This window comes from Schistocerca piceifrons, chromosome 2 (genome assembly GCF_021461385.2).
Source record: "Schistocerca piceifrons isolate TAMUIC-IGC-003096 chromosome 2, iqSchPice1.1, whole genome shotgun sequence".
In the NCBI taxonomy this organism is placed as follows: domain Eukaryota; kingdom Metazoa; phylum Arthropoda; class Insecta; order Orthoptera; family Acrididae; genus Schistocerca; species Schistocerca piceifrons.
The window spans coordinates 257,336,232-257,349,024 of NC_060139.1; the positions used below are offsets into that span (position 1 = coordinate 257,336,232).

The window sequence follows — 12,793 nt, forward strand, 5'->3', positions numbered from 1 at the left end:
AAATAACGAGTTCCTGATTCATGATTAACAACGATAAAAAGTTATAATGTACTAAAACACTTCAGTAATTTTTTAACAAGCAAACTATCTCGCATTTCGTGCCAATTTATACGGAGCACGGAGCTGGCGGAGGTTGTATCGTGTTTGGGTAGCTGTGTTTGACAGTAACATCATGGCGGGTCGTTAATTATAGTAACTGATATATGGCTATCTTGAAAAACATCCAGGAGCCATCTTCAGTAAGATATAATAGCGATAAGGGTAATAAATAAATTAGGAAATAAATTATAGCAATAAAGCCTAAATAAAAACAGCGCAAGTGGCTTACAGGAAGCGAGGGAGGGGGAGGGGAGAGATTTTTTTTACATAAGGGTCATAAATCATCCTCACAGGAAGTACACAGTCCTCCTACTGCGGTACAACTTGACAAAAAGAACTGATCACTTGACAGGACACATATTGTGTCATCAAGAAATCAGTTTCGTAACAAAACTTCACTGATATTATTTCGTGTCATTGCGTTTCACTGACAATATTTTCTATAAACATTGCTGCTCAGTTTTAGTGTAATTAAAGGAAGGCTTCACGGAGCCTCTAAAGGCTGGTAAATGTGCATTTTTTTTTCGGCTACCAGTTTTGGTCACACGACAAATTGCTTGTCGATAAATAAATACATATTGCAGCAGCGTTTGGTGACTCCGTGATGCTCATGTCGACTTTACCCATTTCGTGACAGTAATTCAGTTTAGTTGATAAGCAAAATAAAAATAAAGTGAAATTGTAAACATTTCGGCTTGTATGAAGATGTACAGACAGTTGTTTTTCTTGCACAACGCGTGTGAATAGATTAGAAAGAGGGCGGGGAAATGGTATTGATGCACAGCACACTCCTTCATAAACACTTTACAGGCCAAATGTGGATCTGGATGACCGTCTTGTAATAAACTAGCCCTCCACTTCAAGCAGATAAACGATACAGAGAACAGCATGGACAAGAAAGAAACAAGTTAATGTTGATACTTCACAGTATGATGTGTAACGGGATTCTGATTGTTCCATCATGTTTCGGGAGTGCACCTGGAAGATTCATATTTCTTTCTTCGCTTTTTCGGCTAAAAATTGCACTACAAGTGTCAAAAAGTATCGATCACTTACTTGTGAGTACGGTACTGTGACTATTTGGTGATTGAGACGCCAGTGTGGCTGTATAGATAAATCACAGTTAACAGACAGTGTACGTCATTAACAGAAACGAAAAGGCTGCATGGAAATTGCAATTCCATAACGATTTTACGTCAGATGGTAAGGCTATACAAATTCTCAGGTGTCGCCGAATCACAACAAACATTCCAGCGTGTAGCTACAATAAAAACCCGAAAGATGCTGGGGTGACATACAATAAGACCTTGACTTTTATTTGTCTTGCAACTGTAAACTTCTTTGTGGGATTTGTGTTTTGAGGTTGTCATCTTCCTTTACGCACATATTTTTCCAGGCTCGCTCTTGGAAACATCTACAAGCTTCTGGCACCTGGCGGAGAGGCCTTCTTCACGATAATCACAAAAATTTGCTTATACGAGGCGTATGAGAAGATGTCGCAAGATCTGCGCTGGGAGCCGTACATGAAGGTAATCTGACAGCAAGGTGCACGCCAATACACAATAGTCATATGAAATACCCTAGACGCTCATACTGTTTGCTCCTTATTTACCTGATAACGAAATGCTTCGTATTTTACTGTTTACTGTGAGCAGCTTCTTTATCTACGTTTTTGCCTGATCGATATCGGGCTCTATGGTCATCTTCAGCCACTGGGTAGTTTGTTTTTAAGCCCTCATATAATTTTTGTACATGTTTTTGAAGATTTTATTGTAATATTTTAGCTGATTTTCAGTATGTGCTGGTAGTTTTGTGGACGAGACATAAGTAACAAATCATTAATAGCCTCACTTTAGCCTCGTTCTCAAGACATTGTGACAGGGGAATCCATCAGAGCTTCCGTAACCTACAATTCTTTATTACTTCCTATCGCTCCCTGTACTGCCTAATCAGCCTACAATTCTCCTTAACTCTTCTTCATGTACAGGCGTATACGAGCACCACCAGTGCTGTATGCAAATACTTTTAATTTCCTTACTTCCACATATCTTCCCAGCATCTGTTCCACTTTCCCGCTACGACACATCTTTGACTTGGCCAGGTATTGTCGGCGGATCTACCGCTATCATGAATGTTGCTTGCCGAAGGACCTGGAGCAGCTCAGCTGATAACGTCACGTTCAGTGACTCACATCGCGTTCTGCGACATCTGAGCACTCTACTGTTTTGAGGCAATTCCGCATGATGTGAAGACAGTAAGACCAAACCAAACAATGTCGTTGCGACGCCATATCATTGCTCTACTTCACTGGTGATATATCACGGCTTGGACATGTCTTAATGAACTACACTGCGCAGCAGAATTAAAGGATCACTCCATAATTGTCATCCACTGAGAAGCATAAGTTTGAAATTTGGGTCAAAGATGCGTACTATCTTTCTTTCTAAAGGTGCAAAAGCGTGGCACCCTGCGATGGCACCATAGGGCTCGATGGCGCTTCAGACAACAAGGCATCGAGACATGCGAAAAAAAGATCACAGCTCAGAAGTTCATGTGACGTGTAAAGTGGGTTAATTATGTCAAATGGCACCAAATTTCAAGAAAAATCTGACCAACGCCACTGTCGGCGTGTCACACGGTGGGGAGGTCGTCACAGCCCCTGGTACGCACATTCCAGCCCTTCCCTTGACGCATCTGTGACGCAGATCAGAACCGCGACGCCCAGCGTCCAGTTCACGTGGTTTTCTTAAGGACGACCGAGAAAATAATTTCAGGCACACCGCCTCCACGATGGAGGTTAGAACTACGACGTCTAGCCTTGGAATCAGGCGATTTTCTTATAAATGGGCGAAGAAAACTTTTCAGACACACCGACGCTCAGAATAGGCAGGGAAAGGCCTCAGGGGGTGGCACAGAGGGCGTCAATGAACCCACCCCTCTCCGTGACACGTCGGTTGCCACATACTTCGCATTAGAAAAAAAAAGCAGTTCGCAGTGCAGTGTGGAGCAGGAAGACATTCTCTTGTCACGGCTGACACCCTCAGACGTATCAAACCCTCTCTAAGGACGTTGTGCGGCTGCATCACCATTAAACGTGTTCTGTCCACTTTGAATGGCAACGCAACACCGATTTTTGCTCTTGTGTACAGATTGGAGCCACCAGGGACAGTTCGAAGCATTCTGAACATATCCGAACGTGATCCGCAGTAGGAACTGGTACTTAAGCATTTTCATCCCTCCATTTTCACGTCGTCCTGTGGCCTGATCATGGAGTGTTCAACATTAAGATGTGCGTGGATGACACGGCAAAGGGTCCCTCTGAGTCCCCCCAGTTAGGGAACACCCTGGATACCGCACAGGCACCTTAGCTCAGCACGTTACAAATGTACCTGTCTGAAACTTCGATACACGTTCAGCCTTATGGCTGTTCTCGCGTCTGAAGGCAGGCAGACACCGCCTGAGCGGTGTCGAAGGGGTTGCTTAACTGTCAGGCCCTAGAGAAGCCACGAGAGTTGATGTGTATCGAAGTTTCAGACAGGTGCTCAGCTAAGATGCCTTTGCGGTATCCAGGGTGTTACCTAACTGGGGGAACTCAGAGGGACCCTTTGCCGTGTTATTCACGCACATCTTAATGTTGCACACCCCATGATCAGGCCATAGGATGGCGCGAAGAAGGAGGGATGAAAATGCTTAAGTACCATTTCCTGCCGCGGATCACGTTGAGATTTGTTCGAAATGTTTTGAACTGTCCCTGGTGGTTCCATCCTATACACAAGAGCAGAAATTGCGGTCATGCTGCCCTCCAAAGCGGATAGATCACGTTTAATTGTGCTGCAGCCCCACAGTGTCGCCGGCCGAAGTGGCCGTGCGGTTAAAGGCGCTGCAGTCTGGAACCGCAAGGCCGCTACGGTCGCAGGTTCGAATCCTGCCTCGGGCATGGATGTTTGTGATGTCCTTAGGTTAGTTAGGTTTAACTAGTTCTAAGTTCTAGGGGGCTAATGACCTTAGCAGTTGAGTCCCATAGTGCTCAGAGCCATTTGAACCATTTGAACCCACAGTGTCGTTAGAGAAGGGCTGAAACGTCTGACGGTGTCAGCACTGTCACAGGCTATCAAGAGCGTCTTCTTGTTGCTCATAGCACTGCTAACTGTCGTTTTGGGCAGCGAAATGTGTGGGAATCGACGCCCCAGGAAAAGGGATGGTTTCACTGACGCACCTTATGCCACTCCCTGAGGCCTTATAGTGACGATCCTGAGCAACGGTGTGTCTGGAATGTTTTCCTCGGCCCTTTATAAGAAAATTACGTGATATCAACGCTGGGCATCGCGATTCCATCATCCATCGCAGAGGCATCAAAAGAAGGAGTGAAATTTAGGTAAGAGGGCCAGTGACGACCTTACCATCGTCTGACACATCCACAGTAGCGTTGGACAGAACTTTGGTGAAGTTTTGGTGCAAAGTGACTTCATTAACACACCCTGTGCATTACATGAAGTTCTGAGCCGTTGCCCATTTTTTTTTTTTTTTTCGTGTGTCGACATTCTTCTGTTTGAAGCGTCACCGACCCCGAGTGTGGCGTCACAGGGCACTACGCCTTTTCACCACGAGAGAGGAGGCTTGTAGGCCTCTTTAAACCAAATTTCAAACTTACGCTTCGCAGTGGGAGAGAATTACCGAGTTTAGAAAAAGTGATTCTTTAATTCTGTTGTGCAGTGTATCTGCATGGGGGGGGGGGGGGGGGGGGTCGCACTATCTCCAGATTTCATGTCCCAATATTCCTGACTGACCCAGTAGCCATAACCTTAAATCCTACGTAACACATGTACTTAATTAGTAACAAGTAGGGAGTGCCATGAGTAGTTTTAAATTGAAGTTCAAGCTGGTTACTTACAGACGATTCTTGAGCGCTTTGTTTTCATTTGCGTCTTCCTGCACCCTTCTCCTCTTGTGGTAGGTGTTATTTTAATCACTCACTCTTATTTTCCATCCATCTCACTATCCCACTTAACACCAAAGGTGATGTGGTGCCGTGATGGCTTAGAGTGGGCGAGTGCTTCTCTACCGCAGATGAACGTGGGTGCAGCAGAAAAAGGCGGGCGACGGGTACAAAATGTCTCTTATTGCTTAGTATTTACAATTATTCAGTTTCTTTGGCGATGGCTTTTGGTCTCTGGGACATCAGGGACTGCGACAAGTATGTCGTCACTGCAGAGGGATGGCGGTTATCGCTGAAAAAGGCGGGCGATGGGTACAAAATGTCTCTTATTGCTTATTATTTACAATTATTCACTTTCTTTGGCGATGGCTTTTGGTCTCTGGGACATCAGCGACTGCGACAAGTATGTCGTCACTGCAGAGGGATGGCGGTTATCGCTGAAATAACTGGTATTCGCTTATCTTTTTTTGTGTCTCAAGTTTAACTGATTTTTGAAATAACTGATTTTCGGATTTTATTGCTGTTATTTCCAGTAATAAACGTAGACGTCAAACGAAGATTGAAAAATTCCAAGAGCCGCTCAGACTATTGCATCACACGTTTCAAGATACCTAGAAAGAAAATATCAAATGAAAAAGCTAAATAAAGGAAATTAGGCCTGTATACTATTGACTATTATTTTTCTTAAAGTAATGAGGGTTTGAATATTACAAAAGATCACCAGACTTGTCCTACTGATTCTAATTTCTTGAAACTCTGCTCAAAAGTTATATTGGAATCAGGACCAAACAACAATCTGAGCATTACTAGTGGTCAATACTGTGGGTGAAAACTGAGGATGGAGAACTTTATTTTTCGTGTTATTTTGTCCATTGCCAAGGCTACAAACAGATAGAGGTTCTATGTAGACACATGTGGGAGAGCAGCTACTTTCTATTTTAATTGTGTACTATGAATGAATTGCTAAGATTTCAATTTATTGCTGTTGCCTGAATTTCATTTCGCTTTTATTTTTTCATATAAATGATAGGCAAATCATTTTTTGTGTAAAATTTGTATCACTCTTTTTCTGGAATTATTTGGAATGAAAACCCCTTTTGTCGTTAAAAATTTCTATTTACTTTATAACAGACATTTGATTACAAGTGATTTTTTTGATGACGAAACTAGAACTATCCGTTCGAAAAATTCAAATGAACAGTCTAGATTGTAGGCAAAATAGAACATTCAACAGGAACAGTTACTTGTCAACAGTTATAATTTCAGTAATTTATTAATCCGTTAGTCAATATTTATTGCCCAATCTGTCCGTAAATACTTGTTCTAGATTGTGTTGATCAGTATATCGAGCCCTTTCATCATGAAAGGCGATACCAGTCCTCCAGAAGCCACAGAGCTTTTCACCAACGATACACATTTTTGGACCACAAATGACAAGCCTGGCATACATCAACTCTGCTCCCGAAAATTGAAAGGATCGCTGCTTCTGGGTAGTAAAGGACAATACGTACATTACACTGAAGCGGCAAGGGTCATGGATACCTCCTAATATCGTGTCGGAACTCTTTCTGCCCGGCAGCAGCTCGACATGGCATGGACTCAACACGTCATTGGAAGTCCCCTGCAGGAATATTGAGCCATGCTGCCTCTGTAGCTGTCCATAATTGCAAACGTGTTGCCGGTGCAGGATTTTGTGCACGGACTCAACTCTCGATTGTGTCCCGTAAATGTCCGATGGGATTCATGTCGGGCGATCTGGGTGGCCAAATCATTCATTCGGATTGTCCAGAATTTTCTTCAACCTGTAGCAAATAATTGTAGGCCGATGACATGACTTTATTGTTTGGGAACATGAAGACCGTGAACGGCTGCAAATGGTCTCCAAGTAGCCGAACATAGCCACTTCCAGTTAATGAACGGTTCAGTTGGCTCAGAGGGCCCAGTCCATTCCATGTAATCACAGTCCACACCATTACGGTGCCACCACCAGCTTGCACAGTACCTTGCTGACAACCTGGGTCCATGGCGTCGTGGGGTCTGCGCCATACTCGAACCCTAGCATCAGCTCTTACCAACTAAAACCGGGACTCATCTGACCAGGCCACGGTTTTCGAGTCGTCTGGGGTCCAGCTTATATGGTCACGAGCCCAGGGGAGGCGGTGCAGGTGAGGTCGTTCTGTTAGCAAAGTCATTCTCTTCGGTCGTCTGTTTCCATAGACAATTAACGCCAAATTTCGCCTCAGTGTCCTAACGGATACGTTCGTCGCACGTCCCACATTGATTTCTGCGGTTATTTCACGCATTGTTGCTCGTCTCTTGGCACAGACAACTCTACGCAAACGCCGCTGCTCTCGGTCATTAAATGAAGGCCGTCGGCCGCTGTATTTCCGTGGTGAGAGATAATACCTGAATTTTGGCATTCTCGGCACACTCTTGACACTGTAGATCTCGGAATATTGAATTCCCTAATGATTTCCGTAATGGCATGTCCGATGCCTCTAGCTCCAACTTCCATTCCGCGTTCAAAGTCCGTAAATTCCCGTCGTGCGGCCATATCACGCCGGAAACTTTTTCGCGTGAAGCATCTGATTACAAATACCAGCTCCGCCAATGCACTATTCTTTCATACCTTCTATATGCGGTATTACCGCCATCTTTATATTTGCATATCGCTATGCCAACACTTCTTGTCACCCCTGTCTATTGTTTCAGTAATGCTGTACCTATTCTTACATCATTTGTTTGTTACTCATTTCTAACGGTCAGCGATGTTATTGAAATATCACTGATCGATTCTCCCATTTTCTGTAATAATCCAATATCTTAATTAAAAAGAATAATAAACTCCTCCCGAACAGGCCATGAAAGCCCAACGGTACCGACCGGCCGCCGTGTCATCCTCAGCCCACAGGTGTCACTGGATGCGGATATGGAGGGGCATGTGATCAGCACACCGTTCTCCCGGGCGTAAGTCAGTTCTCGAGACCGGAGCCGCTACTTCTCATTCAAGTAGCTCCTCAGTTTGCCTCACAAGGGCTGAGTGCACCCCGCTTGCTAACAGCGCTCGGCAGACCGGATGGTCACCCATCCAAGTGCTAGCTCAGCCCCACAGTGTTTAACTTCGGTGATGTGACGGGAACCGGTGTTACCACTACGGCAAGGCCGTTGGCCAACCCAATATCTTACCAGCCGAAAAATGCTTCTTTGACAGCAGAAAAAAGGCGAGTCTGCCCCCTCTTTATTAAAACATATTGACTGAAAAGTGGGGTACCAGCTGCCTCAATCTACCTTCCTCAGCACCCTAAAAAAGTATTGGCATGCGACAATATTCGCACTTTTTTTAACATTCAGGTCACCTATCACTTCTACAAGCTGCCCTGATTGTAACTCCCTCATACTCACTATTCCATCGCTGTAAGTCGTTCATGCCCATCCACTCCCAGTTGGCCATTCTCACTCACTCATTCGGCCCAAATCGTTGTCATTACCTCTTTTGTGTCTCCAACTGTCACTGTTGCTTGTGTCACATCCACAGTCCCCTTCGTATTGTTGTCTCACTGTCGCTGTCTCCCTCTTGCTCTCTCTTACTGCCACCATCTCATTCCTTCCTTCCCACCGCTGCTGTCTCCTCCCACTGTCACTACATCTTCCTCTTTGTCATTGCCATACACACTGCCTCTCATTATCACTGTCTCTCACCCACTTCCACTTCCTCCTCTTTATTCCTCTTCTACTGGCACTGTCTCCTTCACTCTTTTCGTGTCACTCTTCCCTCACTGTCTACTGTGTTCGATTGACACTATATCCCTCTCTTTCTCTCACACTCCTATTGTCTCCGTCGCTCTTTCTATACCACAACCACTGTCCGCTATCTTCAACTATTTATTACTTCTCCAGCTCTTTCCCGTTGCCACCGTCTCCTTCTCTCTCAGCATAAAAAAGGGGAATATGATTGCGTGCCAGTATTTTTGCGAAAACTTTTAAAGGTGCTGAGGAAGGTAGAATGAAGTAGTTCGTATCCCACTTTACAGTCAGGACATTTCAATAAAGAAAAGCATATTCGCCTTTTTTCTGCTCCGATAGGAGCATTTTCCTGATGATTCCTTTCCTTACCCTGCCACAGCAGAGCATGCCACTCATATGGAAAGAATTTGATGAGTCATTAAAATTTTGATACTTTACTTACGTCAAATTGAAATAATTCAACACTAAATTTACATATATGAGAAGATAGTAACTGTTCTCGAAAGTACAGATACCACTGATGACCGTGCAGCTTCTCTAGAATAATTAATTTAAACCCTCAGCTGCCGACAGGTGTTGTTGATATGCCTCGATGTGGACAGCTGAAAATGTGTGCCCCGACCGGGACTCGAACCCGAGATCTCCTGCTTACATGGCAGGAGATTACGTATGTAGATTGTGGACAGTTGGGAATGTGGGTCGCTCGGGAAGCGTGCAAGGGATAAGTCCCTGCAGTCGCGCTATTCATCTGTGTCCTCGGTGGCTCAGATGGATAGGGTGTCTGCCATATTCGCAGGAGATCCAGGATTCGAGTCCCGGTCGGGGCACACATTTTCAGCTGTCGACATCGAGGTATATCAACAACACCTGTCGGCAGCCGAGGGTTTCAATTAATTATCATTTGCTAATTTTACACTTCAGACAGGATTTTACATGTACAAAAATTTTGCATGTGCTTCAGTGCTGCAAATTGCAGTTCCCAGAACCCTTCCGATGGTAATGGAGACGGAGACACTGTGCGTCATATTTCTCCGCGCTACGTTACTTCATAAACTACGTTGTCGCCTCAAACTGCATTTCACTTGCTTGTTTTACGTGCACAAGCAGAGTAATTTTGAACCTGTGTACCTAGAAAACTCATGAACACATTTTTAAAAAATTACGATGTTGTTCGAGACCGGAATCTTAGGTATATAGTGCAAAAATTTCAGCCATTTGCTGTGAGTAGCGGACTTGGAATCCGCGACATGGGATTTGGTCCACTGCTGACGGCGAAAGAAATGGTGAAAAGCTATTTTTGTTTTTTTTCTCAGAAATTTACGTAAATGAGTCATTGATTCGTTAATCATTCATTCACGGGTATACCAGTCGCTTCAGTTAAATCAAGGGTTTTTCGTAGGCATAGAGGTTATCAATCAATCTATGTAATATTTACGTGGATGTTTTGCGTGTACGGGTAGGGTAGCTTTGAACCTCTGTATCTGGGGAAGGGATAAAAATATCCAAATATCGTAAAAAGTCAGCCATTTTCTGTGCATAGCGACATTTGAATTCTCGGCTGCCGCTTGATCCGTTGCTGATGGCGAAACCGAGGAACCGCCTGTGAACTAACGGTGCCTCCACAAGTCCGTCAAGCCCACCGTAGACAACATCAAATGCAAGAGGAATCAAGTGATTTGCTCCATTTGCCTAAGGAGGAGGAAGTGTGTAACATTCATACTCTGACCCTGTACTGTGATACTAAGGGGATCCTTTTATTGGGTACACAAACGGTCACTAGCCCAAGTGCTATATAAAACACTTAATCTTGCCTTTTTATCACCAACAGAACCCGAGGTATGAGCACCGGCTGATGACGTTTTTAAAACACAATCGTTTGAAAAAAAGTCTTATTTAAAAACAAAAAATTTTATAAGCACAGCTATGAAAAAATGATCTACATCTACATCTACATCTACATTGATACTCCGCAAGCCACCCAACGGTGTGTGGCGGAGGGCACTTTACGTGCCACTGTCATTACCTCCCTTTCTTGTTCCAGTCGCGTATGGTTCGCGGGAAGAACGACTGTCTGAAAGCCTCCGTGCGCGCTCTAATCTCTCTAATTTTACATTCGTGATCTCCTCGGGAGGTATAAGTAGGGGGAAGCAATATATTCGGTACCTCATCCAGAAACGCACCCTCTCGAAACCTGGCGAGCAAGCTACACCGCGATGCAGAGCGCCTCTCTTGCAGAGTCTGCCAGTTGAGTTTATTAAACATCTCCGTAACGCTATCACGGTTACCAAATAACCCTGTGACGAAACGCGCCGCTCTTCTTTGGATCTTCTCTATCTCCTCCGTCAGACCGATCTGGTACGGATCCCACACTGATGAGCAATACTCAAGTATAGGTCGAACGAGTGTTTTGTAAGCCACCTCCTTTGTTGATGGACTACATTTTCTAAGCACTCTCCCAATGAATCTCAACCTGGTACCCGCCTTACCAACAATTAATTTTATATGATCATTCCACTTCAAATCGTTCCGCACGCATACTCCCAGATATTTTACAGAAGTAACTGCTACCAGTGTTTGTTCCGCTATCATATAATCATACAATAAAGGATCCTTCTTTCTATGTATTCGCAATACATTACATTTGTCTATGTTAAGGGTCAGTTGCCACTCCCTGCACCAAGTGCCTATCCGCTGCAGATCTTCCTGCATTTCGCTACAATTTTCTAATGCTGCAACTTCTCTGTATACTACAGCATCATCCGCGAAAAGCCGCATGGAACTTCCGACACTATCTACTAGGTCATTTATATATATTGTGAAAAGCAATGGTCCCATAACACTCCCCTGTGGCACGCCAGAGGTTACTTTAACGTCTGATATACCGGTTTTCATCCAGTTATAACCAAGGCCATAGAAAAACCGAAAAACACCGGTTATTCGGTACTAAAATACCAGTATTGGTTTTCTTCGACCGATTTTTTACGTCTCCACCACTGTGTTTCCCAGCACAGCTCTCCTAGCTGTGCCGTCCTTGTCAGCAGCAGCACATCCCAAGTGCCCGCTGACGCTGCGTCGGGCCCTGTGGACATCTCGTGTAACCGAGTCCGTAGCAGGCCCGCCGCGATGTCTGCCGCTGTCCCAGTAAGGCAACCAGGTGATGGTAGGCCCTGAAGCCACGGAATGCGGGAGTATGGGAAGGCGGCTGTATCCCTTCTAGTAGCCCCACGGTGGGGCAGGGCGGAGGGCTGCCAAGAGCCTGGGCATTCAGACAGCAGTCGGGGATCGAGGCCCGGGTGACAGTCTTGGCAGCTGCGTCACAAGTATGTCACTGTCATCACTACAGCGATCGACACAGAGTGGTGGGCATCATAACATAGCACAGCTGTCCTATGTTGACTGTATAGCCCTGGAGATAGACGCTGAAGAGCCAGAGAAACTGGTACACCTAATATCGTGTAAAGCCACCGCGATCAGGCAGGAGTGCCGCAACACGACGTTGCATGGACTCGAGTAACGTCTGAAGTACTGCTGGAGGGAGTGGAACAACGAATCCTGCAGGGCCGTCCGTAAATCCATAAGAGTACGAGGGGCTGCAGAGCTCTTCTGAACAGCACGTTGCAAGGCATCCCACATATGCTCAATAACGTTCATGTCTGGGGAGTTTGGTGGCCGGTGCAGGTTTTAAACTCAGAAGAGTGTTCCTGGAGCCACTCTGTAGCAATTCTGGACGTTTTCAGTGCCGCATTGTCCTGCTGGAATTGCCCAAGTCTGTCGGAATGCACAATGGACAGCAATGGATGCAGGTGATCAGACAGGATACTTACGTACATGTCACCTGTCAGAGGCGTACCTATATGTATCAGTGATCTCACTTCACTCCAACTGCACACGCCCCACACCATTACAGAGCCTCCACCGCCTTTAACAGTCCCCTGTTGAGATGCAGGTTCCATGGGTTCATGTGGTTGTCTCCATACCCGTACACCTCCATCCACTAAATACCATTTGAAACAA

At 45.1% G+C, this 12,793-nt stretch overlaps 1 protein-coding gene across 1 annotated transcript in view; it reads left to right on the top strand.

Annotated features, from left to right (window-relative positions):
* The window catches only part of LOC124777730 (juvenile hormone acid O-methyltransferase-like), a 112,299-nt gene that overhangs the window by 83,052 nt on the left and 16,454 nt on the right, over positions 1-12,793 (top strand). Inside the window, exon 4 of the mRNA XM_047253229.1 lies at positions 1,496-1,628. Coding sequence (XP_047109185.1) covers positions 1,496-1,628 — 133 coding nt within the window. The remainder of the gene's footprint in view (positions 1-1,495; positions 1,629-12,793) is intronic.